The sequence below is a fragment of the Citrus sinensis genome, chromosome 3 (assembly GCF_022201045.2).
Source record: "Citrus sinensis cultivar Valencia sweet orange chromosome 3, DVS_A1.0, whole genome shotgun sequence".
In the NCBI taxonomy this organism is placed as follows: Eukaryota; Viridiplantae; Streptophyta; class Magnoliopsida; order Sapindales; family Rutaceae; genus Citrus; species Citrus sinensis.
Genome location: NC_068558.1, coordinates 45,503,623 through 45,527,585, shown reverse-complemented (window position 1 = coordinate 45,527,585; position 23,963 = coordinate 45,503,623). Strand labels below are relative to the sequence as shown.

The window sequence follows — 23,963 nt, the reverse complement described above, 5'->3', positions numbered from 1 at the left end:
TAGACTGAAGATGCATTATATCGGGATTGATTTAATGCACTTGGTCTATTATCTATTGCTAGATCCGGTGGAGTCTTGACAGTGGGAAGGGCTAATTCGCAATGAATTTTGTTGGCTTTAGGAGTAAAAGGTTCTTCTTTGAAGGCTTCTATATCAGAAGAGGCTATAGACAATTGGTCTTGTTCTAATACTCCAATCTTGCTAGATTGAGGAGTATCAGGGGCTATCTAAACTTTGCTAGATGATGAAGAAGCAGCTTCTATCCTATCTAATTGTTCTCTAATGGCTTTAGCAAAATCTGATTTTGACTTTTGAACAAGCTTTTGGCTAGTTTTCGAAACCTGAAAGGGTTTGAAAATAGGTTTCTTAAGCTTTTTGTCAGAATCCGATTTTGTTGGAATAGGAGAAATTGATGGAACAATAATGGTTGACTTCTGAATTTGGTTTTCTATCATAGTCAACTGCTTTCCGATTGTATTTAAGTTAGTATTACAGAAATTATTCTGTTAGATAATACTACTTAAATTTGCATCTGTATCATTTGGTTTTGGGATTTTGTAAGGTGATGCTCTAATCTCGATAGGAGGTTCACCATGATTTACGGCTATACTCCTAAGAGGTGGATGTTCAAACTCGATGGATCTATTCCTATCAGTAAGATTCCATTCAGGGATTTTCTTTCTAATAGTAATAGGGTTTGACTCTTTGAAGGGATAAGAGATGTTGTTCTGAGAAGAATATATTTCGAATCAATCAAAAAACAATATATGAACTTTATGAAAATTCACAAATTCATAATAGATTTGTTGGATTTCTTTTTTTTGATTTAAAAAATGTTTGAAGAACCAAATTCTTTTTTCTTTGTTTAAATCAGAATAAAAATCATTATGAAGAAATGTTTTATCCAATTCAAAGTCTTTTTCAATGACATTAATAACATTTTCCGTAACAGCAGAAAATGTAGGAGAAGTTGGAGGAGAAGGTTCCTTCTCTTCCTGACTTTGTAAATGTTGACTACTAGTGTAGATTGGATGAGGAACACTAGTGGTATAATCAACTGAACGAATGGAGGTACTAGGTATATCTGAAGTAGAAAACCTAGGTTGACTTTTTATGGACTGAAAAGGGAGATTTATAACAGAGGGTATTTTTGTAAATTTCCTTTCTAATGAAGGAATGCTTGAGCACGACGCTTTATCAGAAAATCTGGATGAGGTAGATCTCCTGAATGACAGTTTGACTTTACCATCGGAATACTGAGTCACATTTTGCAACTCTGTATTGGGCTTAAGTTGTTTCGGAATCGCTGGTGGAGCGGCTCCTTCAAGGATCCATTCCTCTGGAAGATTTACATCTTTCCATTGGATTGGTTTAGGAATGACCGTGTTTGCTTTGGACAAATCAGTCTGCAAGAGAAGGGTCTCATCTCTTTTCGACTGGTATTTATGCTGTGTGTTAAATGCAGAAATCATGGCTTTGTAAGAAATTTTAAAAATTAATTCAACTGGGATGGATCCCTTAAAAGATACCATGCTGATCATTTCCAAGCAATTTCAAAGTTTTTTCCTAAGGGCTAATAATAATAGTAGCCGTGGAATAGGCTGGTTCTGAATGTGATTCACTGAGAAAGAAATGTTTGAACTTAACTGAATCAGTGATTTCTAAAATGCTTTGATAGTAGGACTGGGGTTTTCTTTTAATTTCTTTAAAACAACCAACTGAGGATCAAAAAAGATTTCTTGATTTATTATTATTAAATTTTATTAACTTTATTATTTTAGTTATTATAAATTATTGTTATTATTATTTTTATTAATATTATCATTATTAACATTTATTATTATAATTAAATTTCATTAACTTTATTATTTTAGTTATTATTAATTACTGTTATATTATTTTTATTAATATTATCATTATTAACATTTATTATTATTATCAACTTTATTATTTTAGTAACTATTAATTATTGTTAATATTATTTTTATTAATATTATCATTATTAACATTTATTATTATTATTAAAATTAAATTTTATTAACTTTATTATTTTAGTTATTATTAATTATTTTTATTATTTTTATTATTAATAATAATGATAAATGTTAATAATGATAATATTAATAAAAATAATAATAACAATAATTAATAATAACTAAATAATAAACTTAATAAAATTTAATAATAATAATAATAATAATAATAATAATAAGAACAAAACAACAATAAGGATAATATTGTTAATAATGATAATATTAATGAAAATAATAATAATAATAATAATAATAATAATAATAATAATTAATAACTAAAATAATAAAGTTAATAAAATTTAATAATAATAATAATTATTATTATTATTAATGACATTTAAAATAATAAAATTATTTGTGATTTGAACAAAGGTAATTTAGGAAATATGAAAAAATTAGAAGGATAGAAAAGTAAATTTATATTTCATTTCCATTCCCAACCCCTCTCGTGAGAATGGAATTCCCATTCCTTATTCCGAAATTATGTAGAATACACACATTTTATTTCCATTATCAAATTACATTTTGCCAAATAAATATAGATTTTATTCTCATTCTCCAAACTCACAAGTAAACACACCATTATTCTATTAGATAAGTAATAATAAATTTTCTAAAGGGATAATTGTAATTCATTCCATTCCAATGCTAGTGCTCGAGCCTTCAGCACTACGGCAGACAATAGGCACTAAAAAGTTCACCCTCAAGGAGTCAAATTGAGATAGAAAGGAATGCCAGTAGAATTTAGCCATTCACTTCCTTGCAAGAATGGCCCGGCCGTAAATTGAGCTGCCACAGCCGAGTTATTGATCACCCTGTAACCAGGCCACGTCACTCTGGCACTCGTGTTAGAACCAGGGCCCCTGTTCTTGTACTCCCCATAAAAGAGTGTACTCAATGCAAATGTACCATTCCATTCTAACCATCCAGCCGGCGCTATCAAATCGCCCAAATAAGATAGCATAAAAACCGTCCTCGAATATTCTTTCCAAGGACGACCAAGGTATGTTTTAAACTCTGTTTGATATGGAATCAAGTCCGAAGCAGCAGCAACTTTGCAATTCAAGATTGATATCCCTGTATTTTGATTAGGGTCTTCTCTCCCCTGTGCAGTGATAATATTTTTTTGGTTTGCATTTGGCTTACGGGCATATAAGTTGCAGATTTGGAACACCACAGCTGCATTGCCAAAGATGAAATCAACTGTGCCATATACGTCGCATTCACGATAAAATTGTCTGAGGGAATGAACATATAGAGTGTCTTGGTACCCAACGAAGCTGCATTTGTAGAAAGCTGAGAGATCTGAGCCACTCCTTAAGGCTACTGCTTGGTGTTTGCTTGGACCAGCTGAGTTCTCAACTGTAATGCCTTTGGCGATAAACCCGGTCCCCACGACAGCTGAAAACAACAAGAAGCACCCAGAACAAATCACGTTATAATAATGGTCACAACGGGCCGCGTGGGCCAAGTCCAGCCCAACAAAAATTTGCTTATATCGTCACCCTGACCCACACGCCAGCGTGACAGTTTGTCAGAATTTGAGCATCAAGCTCTCAGTGGACAAACTACAGAAATGAGGCCAGCATTTTATATCATATTATGAGATTTGTTAAGACAAGAGAAAGTACAAACTGGGTCAGGCACGTAAATTGTAGAGGGAAAATCATATTGTTAAATAATTTCCCGAGATGTTCATTTTATACCAAAATCATTCTTAGTCCATTTCATTCGTTTGGTTTATTCATTAAAAGATTCCCAAAAAGAGTATATTTAAATTTATCCAAGATGAGGAAAGAATTAAACGAGGAAGACCCACCCGGATTTATGTGATTTGAAATTCTTGACAACTTCTAATCCAAGATCTTGACAAGTTTAGAATAAGCAAAGCAAAAAGATAATCAGAAAAGTACCAAAAAGAAAGAAGGAAAAGACAGATTCTTTTTGGGACAAAGTCGTTTAATTACGCGCTTCAATGATCCAAGAAACACGGCTACCAGGTGATGCGGTCCCTCTGCTACCGACACTCGTAAGCGAATCTCATTACGGCCACATCTCAAAACTGCAAATGCCTTCATCTTAAGGATTTTTCTACCTTGCATTATTAATGTAAGATACATCCCTCATATATTGAGCTAATATAAGATACATCCCTCATAAATTTAGCTGTGGATCCTACTTGAACCCATCTGGTTTTGGAATTCACTCAGCATAACATGCCAAAATCGTAGCATCAGAAACGAACCATGCTTGGTGACTGGTGAGCCCCTATCCACGGCCCACAACCCACTACCGACGACCGTTTATATATTGATTACTTTTGGGAGACAGAATCTTAATTATCTGAATTTAAGTGGCTTAAAAATACTTGAATCCACCACTTATGGGATTCACAATTGTGATAAATAATTTATCTACAAGTTATTAATTATTAATAACTCTTCCTACGTATCTCACTGCAAGCAAAGATGCTCACGGTCAGTAACCCACCAACCCGTGATGGGAGACCAACATCATCGATGGTCCCGCCCCCACTTTATCATTTGGACCAATATATACGATCGCTGTCGCACATCGATCGGTCCACATCAATTCAAAAAGAAAAGAAAGAAAGAAATTCAGAATTTCCAACAAAAAGATTCAAGTAAATTTTGAAACTCACCTACAGTGGCTGACCGGAAAGTAGTCCATCCATCAACGACGCTTCTATTGGCCTTCACTACTGTTTTGCCGATCCCATCTCCTACGAACATCAACATTGTCTTCTTTTTATCCACCTCCACGTTCTCAAAATAAGCCCCAGCTTTTATGTAAATCACAAACCTGTCAAAGCAATTAAATTTTGTTATGTATTGATATAATTTCCATTTTGTATAATACGAGAAAATATCCAATCCAACCCACCGAGTATTGGATTTGTTTGGAGCTGCTTCCACTGCTTCAGTAATGGTAGTGAAATTCCCAGAGCCATCTTTAGCCACTATCAGATCAAATTTGGTCAAATTAACGGACTTCTGTAACAATTTGCGATCATTTAAAGACAACCAAGTTGGGAATCCTCTCTTAATACGCCCATACTCAGGAAAAACCTCGTACTTGGAAGACATGTTATCACCGGGGATTTTCTTGAGCATAACCAAAGAGTTGCTCACGTGCCTGGAAATGTTGTACAAGCTGCTCTTAATAACGTCCCTCACGTTTCCGTCACTGTAAGCGAACCCATCAAGACACGTGTACTGGTTTGTCATTGCACCGCTGAACAAAGTTTGCAAATCATGGTAATGCTTGGAGGGCAATTTCTTGGGGGAGAGATCATTGAGAGCTGATTTGAGCTCAACAATGGTGTCATGAAACAGCTCGAGACAGTCATTGATTGCTCTCTTTTCAAGGGTGTTAAAATTTGGGTAACTCTGTCCAATGCTGGAGCAGTTTGAGGAGGAGGCTCTCAGCTCGGACAATGTGCGGTTTATGGTTACGGAGATGAGTTCAGGGACTCTTTTTGAAGCGAGATCTGGGACTGAAAGCAGAGTCGAAACGCAGAGTTCAGGATAGAGTGTGCCTTCGCATGCGGAATGAGCAACCTGGAAATGTTTATGGACTCGCAAGTGTGGGGCATCTGTTGTTTTGGGGTTCTTTTTTAGGGTGGTTACACTTACAGCTGATAGTACAAATAGTAGCAAGAAAATAGCTGAACTGGGTAAGAGAGCAAGTAAGAGTCTGGTTCCTCGCCTGGGACTGGGAGTGGGACTATACATTTTTTTTTTTTTTTTTTTGGTGGTTCAGTTCAGCTCTGAGGGAGAGAGTAAAACTGAGGAGTGAGATGTAAGTAAGCAGAGAAGAATAGTAGTGACCTGGTACGTCTAGTATTTGGAACTCATAAGGACAGCATCAAAAGCAACTTTATTTGCATCTGCGCTGCAGGGGAATTTTTAGAATAATTTTGAGTTACTGTAATAAAAAGGGTTAATTTTGTCCTGCACCCAACTGTTTCAATATTTTTCGTCACGCACCCATATATTTTGAAAATATTCACTCCACACCCAATTCCGTTAATTTGACCGTTTATTCTAACGATCAAAGGGCAAATTTAAAAATTCATATCCTAAATATTATTTGATGATGATAAATTAAATTTATTTGATAATTTAATTAATGAAATTATTATTAATTACCTTTAAATAAAATTTTTTAATGTAAACATTAATTATTAAATTAATATTTTATCTCATTTTATTTTTCTCTAATTCAAGATAAGGGGTATTTCGGATATTTACTTAAATTTCAAATAGCTCCATTAAACATAACGGTCAAATTAACGGAATTGAGTGTGGAGTGAGTATTTTCGAAACATATGGGTGCGTGGCGAAAAATGTTAAAACAGTTGGAGGCAGGACAAAATTAACCCTAATAAAAAAGTAAATAATATTATATTATATTTTTTAAAAAAAAAAAAATTAATAAGTAATGATTATATAAATTTTTTATATATGTACACACACATTAATTAATTATATTATCTCTAATATATTTTAAAAATTATTTCAATATATTTTGAATATTTTAATTAATTGCTTAAAAATATTTGTAAATTAACTGTCAACGATCGAGCGCATATATCTTTATATGTGGATATGTTAAACCACGTCCACCGAGCAAATTACATATGAGGACAATTCATTTCTTCCATATCTGCTCACAGATCAGCAAGGGCATAAATATCTGCGTTGTCATTTTACACTTCCTTTCGAACCTTGCGGAGGTTGCGTACAATTAAGACCGTTGCTAATAAAATTCTTCCGGTGTGCCCATTCCTGCAGAAAATAATAAAGTTTATTAACGAAAAGGGATTTATAAGTCCTTTTTAAAATGTTGAGGGGTTTTTTATCCCTTTTCTTAAATGTTGAGGGGTTGAATGTCCTTTTCCCATTATTTGGACACAAACCTCTCAATTTCTGACCCGTTATTTATGTTGTGTTTACTTGCTGGAGTGGGAGTGAGGAGTGTGGATTCCTCCCACTCCAGCGTTTACTTCATCTAAATGGGAAGGGAGTGGGAATCCCACTCCGTGGGCCCTACCCATTTTTGGAGTGGGAGTGGATTCCCACTCCCACCTCTCCCTTTTTTACCCTTTTATTTTTTTTAATTTAATTTAATTTAATATTTTATAATTAATAAAATAAAATAAATATTATTATATTTATTTGAATAATATTATTATATTTATTTGAATAATAATATTATATTTAACTAAATAATAATTTGCATTGATTCTAAGTTAAAATTATTTTAAAATAATATTATTATATTAATAGAGAATTAATAAATGTAATATTATTATATTTATTTTAAAAATAATAGTATTATATTTATTTAATATTAATAATAATAAATAGTTTATTCTAAGAAAATATTAATTTTGTACTAAATAATATTATATTATTATTTTATATAATAATAAATTTAATATATTATATTAAATAAAATAAAATAAGGTTTCATTTTGTATTAAAATTAATAATTTATTGTTCATAATTAAGAATATTAATAATTATAATAAATTTACAAATATAATAAAATAAATATTATTCATTAAATATATTTTTTATTAGTTTTGTAATTAAAAACTATAATTCTTTAAATAAGGATAAAATTGTAATTTGAAACTATTTACTCTCAATCCAAGACAAAGTAAACACATAAATTGGATTCTGATCTCTAATCCATACTTCCATTCCAGTGTAAGTAAATAACCTACTCCCACTCCCACTCCACATTCTCAATCCTAGGATTCCCACTCCTTAGGATTCCCAATCCAATCTAAAAAGTAAACGCTACCTTAGTGTTTTCCTTCACAGTAAAACATCTATCATTTAATACCCACTAAATTAACAACCTCTATTACATAATAGTTTTTTTGTTTTATTGACTTGGGCCGAAGAATTAAGTTAATAGCTTTAATAAATTAGTAAGATGATATTTTTTTTAAACTCTTACACAACTTAGTGGTCTCATTCATATTATAAATTAATAATTTACTGAAATTATAAATTTTATTATTTTATTATATTAAATAAAATGTAACTCTATTATTACTTGTTTTTTCTTTAAATATAGTTGGATCTCATATCTAGTTTCACTTAATGCTTATAGAAGCTTTGGAATTGAATTCTAAAATTGCAAGAACTTTATCTTTTTATTAATTTGATTTGTATTTAGTGGATTAATTCATTTTTAATTTATTAGGTTGGTAAAATACAATGAATTTTAGTTTATTATAATGTACCTTCAATGAATTGTATATACAATCTATAAATTATTAATTTATTAATTTATTGATTAATTAATACATCTTTAAATTAATAGGTTTTGTATGGTTATGAAATTATTAATTTACAGACAGTGGCGAACCCATATACTTAAATTGGGGGGAGGAGGTGAGAGGCGGCGCGGGCTTAGTTCCAAAAATTTTATTTCAATTTGAGAAATTTTTTTAATTGTTCATTTGAATATATTTAAAATTAAAAAATAACAACATAATTTATTTATTTTAAATTGGACTACCATGTTTCAAAAACCACTAAATAGAATTCTTATGATTGAACTATAAAAATTTTGTTTTGTAGAAAATGGGGTCAAAATTTTTATTTGACGCTTTTAGAAGGGGCTTAAGCATACTTACATGAAAAAACAATGGCATAAAAAGAGCTGAAGCACTTCATGAGCCTTGATGGATCTACCTATATTTATAGAACTTTCAATTTTAACGGTATCTTAAGCTCATAAACACTTAATTATTAATTGTTAATTTGATTTAAGAATAGTCACTTCAATGCACATTGATATTCAGCACTAAATATTAACTAAGGAAATTTTGCTATCAAATGCATAAATGAGTTCATTTAACGACTTTCCACACCCAAATGTCCTTTTGGTGTTCATGATTTTCAGGTTCCAAATTCGTAGTACTAAGAGTTTATTTGAGATTGAGGTTAGACAGACTAAGGTGTTTGGTAAACACAAACTGCTGTATCTTAGAAGTTATGTTGATGTGATTTTTTACTTGTATAATGAAAAATATATTATATCTTTAATAATTTTATCAAAATTATTATTTAAAATGTATATTTATTATATAGTATTAACTTTTGCTTCATAATTACAATTTTTTTTCCACATCAATTATAATTTAAAAGTTACACCACCTCAATTTTAAATATGACCTAAATGTTACAAGATGTTTGCATGCTAAAAATAGGCAGCCAAATAACTAATTTGTTGAAAAAGGCTTTTTCCTTTTTTTGGGAGTATTTAATTAGACTGAAATGACATATACAAGCTAAGTATTCTGAAATCTGAAAACGAATTAAGTAATTGCAATTGTAAATATATTAATAGAATAAAGGGGTGGGGTTGAAATTGTAAGTTTTTGATTAAAGGATTTGGACGCCGACAAGCCTTGCTCTGCTTCCTCTTATATACTTGGGGAGGTGATATTTTCACCAACAAACCGACCTCACTTTGAAAAAAAAAAAAAATTATTATAATTCTATGTTATTCTTTAAAATTATAAATAAAGGAAGAAACTTAGATATTTGATCAAATAAAATTAGATATCTATTTATTAGAAATAATAACATATGCTTTTTCTAAAGTAATTTGATTATTTTATATTGCTATGATAAACTAGTCAGATAAAACTTATCTTAAAGCAATAATAATAAGTAAAGATACCTATGTAAAACAAAAAAAAATGAATAAGAAGGATTTAATTGATTAATTATTATAATTTTTTTTGTTGATTTGTATATTTTAAAAATAATGTAAACTTATGACATTTATATTTTTAAATTGGGATGGATTTACATAAGTAGTGGGATAGAAATATCCCAACCCTTGTAATTGGCTATGAATTGATTGAATGTAGTATCAAGGAAATTATCAAATTATCAATGTGGATACCTGATTTGTTTTCTTTTTATTTATTTATTTATTTATGCAATAACAATATTTGTAAAGAAAATAGTATAAAAAATTAACACAAAAAAACATTATTGTTTCACTATTTTAGCAAGTGTGGGGATATTTTCACTGCACTACCTGTGTAAACCCACCCCACTTCTAAAAAATATTTACTGCAAGTTTATATTATTTTTAATAAATATAAATTAATACTGAAATTTTTTCATTTACATTTCTTTGACTATACAACTTGCTTTAATATAAGTTTTATTCCACTATTTTACCCTCGTAAATAATATGAAAAATTGGCCCAATAAATATATATTTTTGTATCTAACAATTTAGGTACTTAATTTTGTGACCTATAATTAAACATTTTAAAATAAAATATAAAAAATTATAATATCCTATATGTAAATTATATAAATTTGACAATTCAATAATTTACATGAGTATTACACCATAAGTCGTTATATTTTTTAATTAAAGATTGATGATCATACTAATAGTATTGACACATTATTTAGAAATAATGAGCTTTGTATAAAAAATAAAAAAGTACTATTAACGTTAAAAGCAAATTATTGGCACTTTTATATTATAAGGGTAAAATAACCAATTTCAACTTAGGTTAAAGCAATCGTAGTAGTCAAATATAATTAAATATCTAAGTTACAAAAAAATTAAGATAGATTTAATTAATTAATTTTCTAAAATTCTTCTTTATTTGAAAATTTTAAAAATTATTTGAACTTTTTATAATTATTTTTTATTAAAAGAATGCAATATATCAAATGACAAGAAAAAATATTGTAATCTATGGTTTTACAAATTTATTTTTACAAAACCGATCATTTTACTACATTTTTGTTAGCACTATTAGTTGACTAGTTAATTAACTAATAAAATAATAATTTTACCTTTTAATAAAAATTTTTGTCCAAAAAAAGCAAAGCACTACAGTATTGAAATATTAGTCAATTAATTGGTCAATTAAAGACACTAAGGAAAACATAATAAAATAACAGATTTTATAAAATATAATAATAAGATGATAAATAATAATATTTCTTGTACTAATTTGATATTTTATAATTGTTAGGGTAATTAAACAATAATGACACTCCCCCACACCGCACACCGAAAAGGACATTTCTTTTTATCTTTTGTTGAATTAAGGTCCACCCACCATCTTTCATGGTCCAGTAAATTATGACTTGGGCTTCTAGTACATGTGCGGATGTGCCCATGTGATGTCTTGTCGGGAACTGATTCCGCCACAATTAACTCAAGGATTTTGCCACCTTAGGTTTAACGTAAGACGCAAGGTACAGCCCCTCACACAACCGACCCGTGAACCCCACTCGTAAGGTAGCAGCTCCCGTCAGTCAATTGAGCAGTGATGGCCCTTCCCGGCTTCCCATTTATGTATTCAGGAACCAAAACAAGTACAATTTGCAGTTTTTGCCCATATACCACCTCCAATCTAATAGATTCTGACCCTAACCAAATATTATATTAGCCGAACCGATTAGAAAATGCATGTGATCGGATTAATTTCAGACTGAGTGATTGTATACATTCATGCATGCTTGATTGCTAGGATCAGGACACACTGTGTTCAAGAGAGCCATGGCGCAGCTGTTGTAACTTGCAATGAGACTGCTAGAGTAGGTAGCTTGGTTATTTTCCTTGTCTAGAATACAGCTATGATATGTACGAACTTTATTTAATTTGTTATTGTTTTCTTCTGTTATTTTTAGCCAAATTCCTTTTCTGGAAAGATGAAAAAGAAAGAGCAACGACGCAGCACCATTAGTTTGTGACCACTGACTACAATATATGCAATTAGATTAACATCAATAAATGCATGTGCATGGTACGATAGTTTGTTTTTAGCTATATTTCTTCTCAGTAGTAGATCCATCAATCAATATAAAAATATTAAGAATTACGTTATCATTCATGGCGTACTCCAGCTCTCAGCAGCTATATATATGCAGAAAGCATGTCAAAGTTATGTGAGCAGACTCTGGGAAGTGAACTGGGAACCCTATACATGCAATTACATTAGCATTGATCTGATCACTTCAGGTCTATACTCTGTAGTAGCTCTTTCCAATTGAAAGGGGCTCACAATTTGCCTAATTCGGTTTCTTTTAGGATAAATTATTGCGGGAGTTAGGACTGTTAGCACTTGCCTTAGTTTTGAAAATGCCCTTGTTATAAATTATAATTTCTTATGGGCCGAGCTACTTCAATTTTTAACTTAAAATTTTTACGTAAATTTTGAGCCACAAATTTTAAACAATTCAATGGTCGACAATGAAATTCAACGTAGTATTTAATCACGACTATCATCCACCGTTAGATTGTTTAAAATCAATGGTTTAAGATTTGAGTCTAAAATTTAAGTACAAAATTTAGGTTAGAATAATATATAAATCATTTCTTAATCTAAAAATACCTAGAAAATACAGTTTTTCTTCCCGCAACTATAATACAACTAATATGGCTTTGACATGCTAAAAGCTTTCTTGTTGAATACTGTTATGTTGCGTTTACTTTTTGGATTGGATTGGGAATCCTGAGGAGTGGGAATCCTGGGATTAGGAGTGTGGAGTGGGAGTGGGAGTAGAGTGTTTACTTAGACTAAATGAAAGTATGGATTGTCAATCAGAATCCCAATTATTTGTTTACTTTGTCTTGGATTGGGAGTAAATTGTTTTAAATTATAATTTTATCCTTATGTAAAGAATTTGTAGTTTTTTTTAAAAAAATGAATAAAAAAATATTTGTACAATAACCTATTTATTTTATCATTAATTTTAATTATATAAAATACTAATTATTTTTAATGACGTAAAATAAATTTTTTTGTGAATTTTATTTTAATTTTAAAACTAAAAATTATTGGTAATATTTATCTGTATAAACAAAAGACAATTTAAAATGTTAGATTATACTATTACATTGTGCCATCGTCAAGAAAATTATTTTTCACAACTTTAATTTTTCCATCCTGTTATTTTTTATTTATTTATTTTTTCAAATTTTATGTGCATACACAACTTGTTCTAAATATGAACATATCAAGGCATAGGGCAGCCATCAGTTTTGATGCCTGGAGCTACAGGCCATTTTGGCAAACAACCTTTCTATCTTTTCCAGTGGCTTTCCAGTAGCTAGTTTTGGTGGCTCTATTTGGTAATTTCGATCCCTAGGACAGAAGAAGAACCATTCCATATCTCGTTTTGGAAGGAATGATTTCTCTGCAAATTTACATTTTGTTGAATTCTCAAATCAATAAGATTAAGGTAAACAGAATGACCGAATATAAAACAGCTACTCACTGTTTTTTTTCTCATTATTGTACATGAAAACTTAAATCCCATAAAATTGGCTTTTAGTACAAAAAGTTAAGGCCCCATGTGAAGAAAGATTCTAACAGGAATCAAATAAATAAAACAAATGAAAAAGTGCTTTACAAAGCTAAAAACAATTCCTTGTTCACATTAACTTTCAACTGTCTTTGATCACTAAAGCTAATTCATGTTTTTCATGACAATTAGACAAATACAAACATTACACGATTAAAATCTGAGGTACTTGGTAACTCCCAAGGATCAAATTTGTACAATTAGACCACATGAATACACAACTTGTTCTAAATATGAACAAATCAAGGCATAGGGCAGCCATCAGTTTTGATGCCTGGAGCTATAAGCCATTTTGCCAATAGTAATACTTGGTAGAATGAAGTCCCCACCACTATGGTCCAAAAATATCATTAGACTGCAGTATAAAGTAAATCAATATAGCCATGAAAACAAAATTAAATATTGTTCATTAGTTCGATATAGTTTCGAACCCCAAAATATATTACATAGCACCTCAAGTCCAAGGTTCCAAAATAATATTATATAAGAACACATCTCTAAAGTTCCAAAATAGTGTGTTCATTTGACAAAACACAATCCAAATTTCCAGACTAATACAAGGACTGCATCTCACAAACCACGACCAATCTTTCGAAGGATATACCCCTTTTTTCAGCTCATTGGGCAAGTTAAAGAACACACGTAGCATATCATGTTTGGTTGCCAAAATATCAATCACATCTAATATTTCTTGCTCGCCTAAGCCTTCAATCTTACATATTTCACCATACAACTTAGCTTGTAAATCAGATAATTCTTTGTCAGCAGTAGAAAGTACGCTAATCAACCCATCAAGCTTGGGTACAATGGCTGAAATGGAGTCTGCCATTGCCCCCATATTTGAAGACATATTTTCAAATGTCTTGTCCTTGGTTCTTCTTTTCTTCTTGGGATGGCTGGAATTACTTGGAATGCTTTCATTTTCATTAGCATGTGCATGTGATTGTGGAGTGTGTGACATATCATCAAGAATATTCTCCATAAAAGTCTCATGAGTGGAATCATTTCCTAAGGTGAAATTAAAATTGTCTTCATGACGTACCTCTTCTTCGTCATCATCAGCATTGCCGGCATTTGCTCCATTAGCTCTATCACGACCAAAGATCTCACTCAATGTGTAATAATGGGGAAATGGTTTGAGAAATAACCCACTTGCATCCTTTCTTTTCTGTTGGGGGAATAACAAAACAAAGAAACATGAACAGCACAACAACATAAACAGGACAACAAATGATTGATTAATGTTAAACAATCAGTGCCCTTTAATCTTAAACGAACATAAACAACAAATATTTAACAAAGAAACAAGATCAACACATCAAAAGAATGAAGCCTAGAAATAATAATGGAACAAAGAAACATGAACAGCCCATCAACATAAACAGCCCAGAAACGGAGTCAAAAACAGAGCACGAACATCCAAAACAGCCCAAATGAAATAAATCAGATAGATAAAGGACATTATAAACTTCAAAACCAATTATGATCTACTCCCTAACTCTCAATAGAAAGAATAAAGTTAGGTATTTTACCTTCACATACTCATCGTAAACACTTTTATCACATACGATCATCGACTTCTCTGAATCCCAACCAAACCCACTTAGAGCTAACATGTCTGCCACAACATTATGTTTTAGCTTGAAATACTTAACTCTAGATTCAATATGGGGAGATGCTTTCAATCCACATCCTGGAATTTTCAACTCCAACATACTTTCAAGTTGATTCAAGTATCCAGTTTTGAACCCACAATCTACCCGCCACATTGGATTTTGACTCAATTCATACAATGAATCTACCAATGCATCATCTTGGGCTGTTGTCCAGTAATGCTTCGACAGCCCACGACCTCTTTGACTCATTCTATTTACAATAAAATAAATTTGTTATAAAAAAAGTATAACGTCAACTACACTTGATTGTATAGTTAAATGCAACATATAAAATGAAAATAAATGGCAAAAATAATTCATCATAAAAAATAATAATAAATTGCATAAACAGCAAATATAAAATAATACATTGTCAATTAAAACAATCACATTTTCATTGAAGGAACACACCAAACAAATACATTGTTAAATACCATTAAAAGTGATTTAACAAACTACAATGATAATAAACGAATGTCCTCATGCATTCCTCATGTTCCACATCTCTTGAGCTAAATTATCTCTCCAAGCAGACCACTCATTTGAAGTGTCAATTGACTCAATGAATTGTGCTTCGTCAACATTGTCCCCTATGTCATCATCTATTTCTTCTTCCATAACATCGATAGACATTTCCGTTCTTATGAAATTGTGCAACATACAACAAACGGATATTATACGACGTTGTGTTATAATATCATAAAAAGCGGGACTTCTAAGTACAGCCCATCTCTTCTTTAATATCCCGAAACATTGCTCAATCACATTGCGAGCACTAGAGTGTTTCATATTAAAAAACTCTTTTGGTGTATGAGGTTGGTGTCCATCACGAAAATCGCTCAAATGATAACGTTCCCCTCTATATGGTGAAAGAAAACCCATCCCATTGGTATAGCCAGCATCAACCAAGTAATAATAACCTATAAAAAGAATAAGATAACGTTGTATGAAAAAAAATCATTCGCCAAGTAATATACTCTCACAAGCTAAAGAAAAATTTGGTTAAATTTATTACCATGAGGGACTTTTAACCCATTTCTTCTAGTTAATGCATCTTTTAGCACGCGCATATCATGAGTTGAACTTTCCCAACCCGGTAAGACATATATAAATTGCATATCTTGTGAACAAACTCCCAAAACATTTGTTGCAATCTCATTTTTTCTAGTTCTATATCTTGGTTTATCGGCCTCCGAAACATGAACTTTTATATAAGTACCATCTAAAGCTCCTAAGCAATTCTACAATAAACCATTAAAAAAAATTAATGAGTCAATGTACAAAGTGTATTAGAGAAGACACAAATGAAACAAAATATTATACTTACCGTAAACCACTTCCATTTTGGGTCCGTTGAGTTGTTTGTAATTGGCTCAGGTTTCTTCCAAAATTCCTTTTGACATCTAATCATTGCCCTTAAACACTCATGAAAACATTTACTAACTGTTCTTCTGGATCTCTTAAAGTTAAAACCGACAACCCGATTTTTGACATGATGTGCTAAGATTGACAAAAACATTGCAACCATTTCCTCTGGAGACACCCTTTTACTTCTAACCAAACTCCCTTTCTCACAAAGAAGCTTACATAATTTGAAAAATGCTTGTCTATCCATTCTTAATTGTGACAAACATTTTATATCACTTTCAAACACCAAGCCATGCAAATGTGACAGTTGTTGGTAAACTCTATAAGCTGAATTCACAAGATAAGTAAACATAGGAATACATAGCAGCACACACAGCCATAATCATTTGCAACATGACAACTAGTTCTTGTATAATTACCAAGATTTTCTGCTTTCTTGCTAACAACCGTGCCATCCTATCGCTTAACAAAAAAGAAAACTCGATAAATAAAATGGGCTGGAAAATTAATTTTTATTTCTTTATGATGGAACCTCAACTAAATGAGCTGGAAAATATATTAACTAATCCATCAGTTATATAAAATAAGCCAAAACCAACAAGAGGAAATTGATCAAATCGAACAGCAGCAAAAACAATCTCTTTCATTCTCTTTCAATTACTTTTCTGTTAAAACACAGACAAAAATAGCTAATGCTTGGATGCCAGAGGCATAAAAAAGGTCAAAATTTTGCTAAAATAATAATAAGTCTAATTATTTTTCAACTTGTCATTGATCAAGTGTTTTCTCAATAGTCACAGCAAGAGGAAATAATAGCTTAAATAAGAGAACAAGAATAAAGTAGACTATGTAATTATCATGCCTTATCTTTCCCAGCATCATTATATTAGTCAAACATGTGGAGTCAATAACTAATCATTATGTCCAAGTAAGAACTGCAAAAAGTTTACATTCCAATATAAATATAAACTAATTATATTGCAAAAAGTTTACACTTGTTGAGTTCCCTTCGAATATGTTTACATATTGTAACCATAAATAGTTGTAAATTATGGACCCTAATCTTACACATGGCAAAATCTTAAATTGGCATGCATTAGACTAATTATGGATCTGCATGTACACGATCACTGCTCTCTTGAAAATGGGAGAAAAAAACCAAATCCATGCATTAAATTTTCACAACCCAGAATGGAGAAATTTTAAACAAAAAAAAAGAGCTTCCACATGACCACTGAACTGGCACCACATCTTGTCTCTATACGCAGTAGGAGCAAAAGCAGAGAAAAAGCACTTTCAACACACAAAAGAACTTCCTCTTTTATTTTCACTTTTTGACCAAAAAAAATAAGCAAATCGGTTCGAGCAACACATGTAACACAGAGATAAATTAATGACAGATCGTTGCATGTATGACTCAACAAAAACTAGATCAGCGGCATGAATGTTATTAGAAAACATTACCTTGGATGATTCGAAATCGACAAAAGAGAATTTTTAGCAGCGTGGGTAGTGATTCCAAAGCCGTGATTGAGGCTAGTTCATGTATTCTCTTTTCGCCGGCACTGGTGACCTTTTCCAAGTGAAGAAATCGAGCAATGATTTTGGGATTTCACGAGTTAGATTTTGGGATTTCACTGGTTAGGGTTTGATGAACTTGAAATTCGTTACCATTCAGTCTTTTTTATATATGGTACAATTGTAAATTTTGATATTGTTTAAGGGCGTTTTTGGTATCAAAGGAGTGGGAGTGGGACTCCCACCTCTCCCCACGGGAGTGGGAATCCCACTCCCCACTCCAAAATTGAGTGGATCCCACGGCGTGGGAATTCCACTCCCCCTTCAAAACTTGCAAGTAAACGCTGGAGTGGGAGGAATCCACACTCCTCACTCCCACTCCAGCAAGTAAACACTACATTAATGTGATTCTTGGTGATTTTATAGTAGAGAATATGACTAACCAAAATAATAGGGTGGCTTATGACTAGAAAATGCAATTCATAAACGGCGAGATCGGGATTGGAATTATAGGAGAGACGGGCCAACGCGGTTAGAAATTTCTGATGACGTAGTAGATGTGCGCACTGGTTTCGTCTGGCTTTTCTTGGTTGAGAAAATGACAGCACAACTTGCTGCAAAGCTGGAGCATCTTTCTTGAAGCCACCTGGTCCGATAAATGTAGCATCCAGATCCCCCACGATTGGGTATTTCGATATGAAAACCCGGTTCATGGAGCAATTGGCTCCCGGTTTCTGCAAGAACAGAAAATTAAGCCTTGTCTCACATGGTGAAATATATATCATAGTCTCATTAGTCCCATTCCTGTCTAATTGTCTCATATGGTGAAATATAAATAATAGTCTCATTAGTCACATTCCTTTGCAAGAAGACATCCTTCTTGTAACAAAATATTGAAAAAGGTAACATACTAGATAATTTGCAGTCTTTCTATTGGGTATAAGTTGATAAGCAATTCCGACAGATAAAACTGTAAGGAAAAGATTTACTTACGACCAACATTTGAGTTTCGATGTTTGATTAGACCGAAGCCACACTCTGTTAATGGTATTTTACATCTTCCATATATTCTCATTTAAGTCCAAACGGGCATATTCTTCCTTTGTCTTAGATATGGCAAGTCCTACAACTACAACACATTTATTCAGAGACAAACAGAACAATACAAGATACATAGTCTGGAGTAGACAAGGCCTAGACTGTTGGTATGGTGGAATTAATGAAACTTTAGATCATAACTCTTATGGAGATGCATGGCATGCTGAGATGGTCAATGACAAAGCTACATCAGAACTTCTTGATGAACTCATAGATGTGTGCACCGACTTCTTCTGCCTTTTCTTGGTTGATAAAGTGAGCTACCCCTTCCATGACAACTACTTCCTGCAAATATGGTACATATTTCTTGAAGCCACCATCGTGTATATATTCCTTCATACCTTTGTTGTTATAGACAAGATCCTGGTCACCCACGATAAACTTGACTGGTACTTCGATTTGTACCCCAGTCCATGGCGCCATCAGCTCCCAGTTTCTATAAGAAAGAGAAAAATTACTTAAATATACCGTACTCCACAATAGGCAGCATATTGTTTTCATATAAAGTATCCAATAACTACACTAGTATTAGTAAAATTATGTGCCACCTAGATACCAAAACAAGATTTGAAAATGGGACATCCATAACATGTCCTGATACTTCCAGCCATGAAAGTAGTCATGAATGTGTGAGTTCGGTGTTTCATATCAGTCTCAGACATGGATCAAAGATCACCAATTATACGTAGATGAAATAAGAAATTTCTAGAAAATAACAGTAAGGTACATGATGAAAGGCAAGATTGGCCCTACATAAAATGTATTCATCGACTACTAGAAAATACTGTCAAAAAGATTAATCGCCAATTTGTCCAGATAAAAGATTGATAACTAACTCTTTAATTATGATAGCCATGGTATAAGTTTTTGGAACATACAGATCCGAACATCGATAATAATTCACTGGTCCTGTGAAGCCTTTCTGGTTAAATTTGGAGGCATAATAATTGACATCTTCTTCTGAAAGCCAAGAGGGCAAGGCTGAAGGATCCGGTACAGTACTGAGTCCCGTATCTTTGGGTATACAAAGTGGTTTTGCAATGCGCAAACACAGAAATTTCTTCATAAGTCTTGCAGTATCAATCTGAGCAAACTCTTCTTCAATCTCTCCAGGTTCCTACAGCAGAAGTTAGAAATGTTTTGAACGAGAATCAGCTCATGAGATTTGAGAATGATGCACTCAAATAGATGCTTCTAGAGTACGAATACTGAAGATTAGAGCAACATTTGGGAACTATTCTAGAACCAAAATCAAATTACAATCTACTTCAGTGTCATTGCTTCCAAGTATAATGGTTTTGCTCACAATTTTAACACTGATCAAGAGGATACAACCACTGTTTTCATGACTGGAGGAAATCAACAATATATTGCAAAACATACCCATGGCACACATTTTGCAATGCTTGTACGTTTAATCTTCTTGGACTTAACTTTAGGAATATCACTCGTCAGTCAAACAAAACAAATTCACCTTCATTGTTACTACCATGCCTATCTGATTGAAAGAGAGATTTATTTGAGGGAATATCTAATTGGAATAGGGAAGGGATCTCTCACATGTGCCACCAGTAGGTTATTTGGTTCAAGATTTCTGACAAACTTCTGACATAATTTAGTGTTTTGGATAGATTAATGAGAATAAAGGAATAATGCCAAGTCATTCCTTGGTACCGACTGACGAGAGAGAATTTAGGTGATCCATCAATAATCAATTATCTGTCACTAAAGCACACTTAATGAGAATTTGGCATGTAGGACTTGTGAGGAATAACACTCTTGTTCATCTATTTTGGACACTCACAAAGACAAATATAGAAGAACGCATCCATCTACCTAAAGTATGCAAGGTACAAATTTGTAATTTCACAAACCCGCAAAGCAGATAATAGTTTTCCATGCTTCGAAAAGCAAATGCATACAGCAGTTTAGAATATGTCTAAATAACTTGCCTACAGTAACATAGTGCCATTGTGTCTTCTTTACGGGGTTTGGCCCCGAAAGCCAGTTTTTGTGTGAAAACACCATATTCAAGTCCATGCTTACAGCAAATAGTTAATGGTAAACAATCCCAAAACATTGTACATATTGAATAATCATCACAAACAATAACCAAGTGAACAGCTAGAAAATGGGTTCTTCCCAATTTCTCTTGCTCTTCGTAACTCCAGTGAAATTATGTCCAAAATTATTGACGCAAATCATTAACAAATGCATAAAACTGAAACATTTCATAGGCTAAAAAGATGAATTTAAGCAAAATTATAGCACAATTGTCAATGAAACTAAATTCAAGTGCATTACTTTTAAGGAATTACTAGAGCAACAATAAGAGTTATTTCTTAATACATGCACAGAAATGTTGTTAAAGAAAAAAAGGAAAAAATACCTGAAATCTGCAGATATAATAATCATCACCATAGACAGCCCTGAAGTTATTGAGAGGTCTGACAGCCGGGTTTCTGGGAGGAAAGGGGACGCTCATGTTGACTAAGGCCTTGACTCTGTCCGGCCTAAACAAACAAAAATACCAAGCAATCAAAGCACCCCAGTCATGACCCACTAGGAAAACTTGATGGATACCCAATTTATCAAGAAGGCCGATGAGGTCACCGACGAGGTGGAGTGCCGTGTACGACGTGACCGAGGGCGGGGCGTCGGTGTCGCCGTAGCCGCGAAGGTCTGGGGCAATGGCGCGGTAGCCGCGGGAAGAGAGATAGAGGAGCTGGTTGCGCCAGGAATACCAGAGTTCAGGGAAGCCGTGAATGAAGAGAACTACTGGGCCGGTCCCTATTGATGCCACGTGCATGTTTATGCCGTTAGTGCCCACTGTTGTATGCTCTATTTTCTCCATTGTTTGTTTGTGTTTTCTTTTGGTGCAACTCTGAAGTCTGAAGGTTTCAGGATTCGGCTCTGTTTTACTTGAATGAAAGGAACGTGAAAGAGGACGGCTCTTGTTTGACATTTATTAACTTTTATTATTATTATTATTATTATTATTATTATTATGGATAAAATTGTGGTGCAACTGTGGTACCGTGTCATAATTACACCCAACTGTTGAATTTTCACTTATTTAAGTGGACCCCACTCATTTGAGTGGATCCAACGGCTGGTGCAACTATGGCACGGTGCCACAGTTGCACTGTAGCCTGACCCTATTATTATTATTATTATTAAATTTTATTAACTTTATTATTTTAGTTATTATTAATTATTGTTATTATTATTTTTATTAATATTATCATTATTAATATTTATTATTATTAAATTTAAAAATAATAAAATGTTAATAAAAATAAAAATAACAATAATAAAATATTAATAATAAAATCTTAATAAAAATAAATATTAACAAAATCTTAATAAAAATAAATATTAATAAAATATCTAATTTTAATAATAATAATAATAATAATAAATGTTAATAATGATAATATTAATAAAAATAATAATAACAATAATTAATAATAACTAAAATAATAAAGTTAATAAAATTTAATAATAATTATAAAATTAATGATAATAATAATAATAATAATAATAATAATAACAACAACAATAATAACAATAAGGATAATATTGTTAATAATGATAAATTAATTATTTTTATTATCATTTTTATTGTTAATAATGATAATATTAATGAAAATAATACTAATAATTAATAATAACTAAAATAATAAAATTTAATAATAATTATTATTATTATTAATGACATTTAAAATAATAAAATTATTTATGATTTAAACAATGGTAATTTAGGAAATATAAAAAAATTAGAATAATAGAAAAATAAATTTATATTTCATTCTCATTCTCACATTTTTATTTTCAATCCCTCATGGAAATGAGATTCTAATTCTTTATTCTTAAATTATGTAAGACCCATATATTTTATTTTCATTCTCAAAATATATTTTATCAAGTTAATTCTCATTCCTTCATTCTCATTCCCTAAACCCACAAGTAAACACACCATTAGAGAATTGTAAATATTTAGTTAAAAGGTAATATAAAAAAAAGCCAAAATTTTTGGGAATTTCCTAAAAATGGGGGAGTTAGGGCAGCAAACGGTGCCGTTTTCGTCTCTGGGGAGTCGTGCGGCGGAGGATTCATTTGCGTCGCTCAAAGAGCTGGTGGAGAAATCGAAGACCGGCGAGGAGTCCGATACCGATAAGAAGATTAACTTGTTGAAGTATATTGTGAAAACTCAGCAACGCATGCTCCGCCTCAATGTTCTTGCCAAGTGGTGCCAGCAAGTTAGCGACTAATGAGTGGACTTGACTAGCTTACAGAATCTGTAAGCTACAGACTGCAGCATCAGCCGTTGGATGTGGAGTGAGAAACTAAACAATAGAAAATCGGATGGTGGGATGACGGGAGATGTTTGTTACAGAATCTGTACCATAGACAGGTCCCTAATGAGTTGGTTGGTTGGTTAGTTAGTTATTTACTTAGTTGCCGAGTCATTCATTAAAATTTTAAATACAGCTCTCTTGTGCTTACTCATTTAGTCGGGTGACATCTGTCCGTCTAATTCATCTTATCCATTTCATATTTAGCTGAATCATCAAACAAGAGCCGTCCTCTTTCACGTTCCTTTCATTCAAGTAAAACAGAGCCGAATCCTGAAACCTTCAGACTTCAGAGTTGCACCAAAAGAAAACACGACACTCCGCTAAATATGAAATTGGAATGACAAGAAAATCCAATTTTCTTGTCATCGGTAACGCAAGCACCGTGGTAAGTTCCGCATATTTTTGTCTTTTGCGACGCTAAATTTCACTTGACCCCTTGCTTCCTTTTGTATTTACAATTCATTTATAAGTATTACCATAATTTCATTTGCCTATTTCTTCTTAAAAAAATTCAGATTATATCATTATCAT

The 23,963-nt window shown here is 32.1% G+C and overlaps 3 protein-coding genes across 4 annotated transcripts; all 3 read right to left on the bottom strand.

Moving 5' to 3' along the window:
• Positions 1–2,439: 2,439 nt before the first annotated feature.
• Positions 2,440–5,916, bottom strand: LOC102614454 (pectinesterase-like). The gene is made up of 3 exons (XM_006479938.4): positions 4,938–5,916; positions 4,696–4,856; positions 2,440–3,434 (listed from the first exon to the last, which is right to left on the bottom strand). The coding sequence occupies exons 1-3, from the start codon at positions 5,786–5,788 to the stop codon at positions 2,737–2,739; spliced, it is 1,710 nt and encodes a 569-aa protein (XP_006480001.1). The 5' UTR covers positions 5,789–5,916; the 3' UTR covers positions 2,440–2,736.
• Positions 5,917–13,816: 7,900 nt separating this feature from the next.
• Positions 13,817–18,068, bottom strand: LOC102625047 (protein ALP1-like). 2 transcript variants are annotated; one of them, XM_052437295.1, is made up of 4 exons: positions 17,920–18,068; positions 16,415–16,911; positions 16,103–16,328; positions 15,465–16,007 (listed from the first exon to the last, which is right to left on the bottom strand). In XM_052437295.1, exons 2-4 carry the CDS (start codon positions 16,805–16,807, stop codon positions 15,568–15,570), a joined length of 1,059 nt encoding a protein of 352 aa, XP_052293255.1. In that variant the 5' UTR covers positions 16,808–16,911; positions 17,920–18,068; the 3' UTR covers positions 15,465–15,567. The 2 variants fall into 2 exon arrangements, with proteins under 2 accessions (XP_052293256.1, XP_052293255.1); XM_052437296.1 differs by lacking the exons at positions 15,465–16,007; positions 16,103–16,328; positions 16,415–16,911 and adding exons at positions 13,817–14,600; positions 14,965–15,298.
• On the bottom strand, positions 17,920–22,008 carry LOC102614169 (uncharacterized). The gene is made up of 3 exons (XM_006479937.4): positions 21,461–22,008; positions 19,950–20,188; positions 17,920–19,507 (listed from the first exon to the last, which is right to left on the bottom strand). The coding sequence occupies exons 1-3, from the start codon at positions 21,923–21,925 to the stop codon at positions 19,261–19,263; spliced, it is 951 nt and encodes a 316-aa protein (XP_006480000.1). The 5' UTR covers positions 21,926–22,008; the 3' UTR covers positions 17,920–19,260.
• Positions 22,009–23,963: the final 1,955 nt, after the last annotated feature.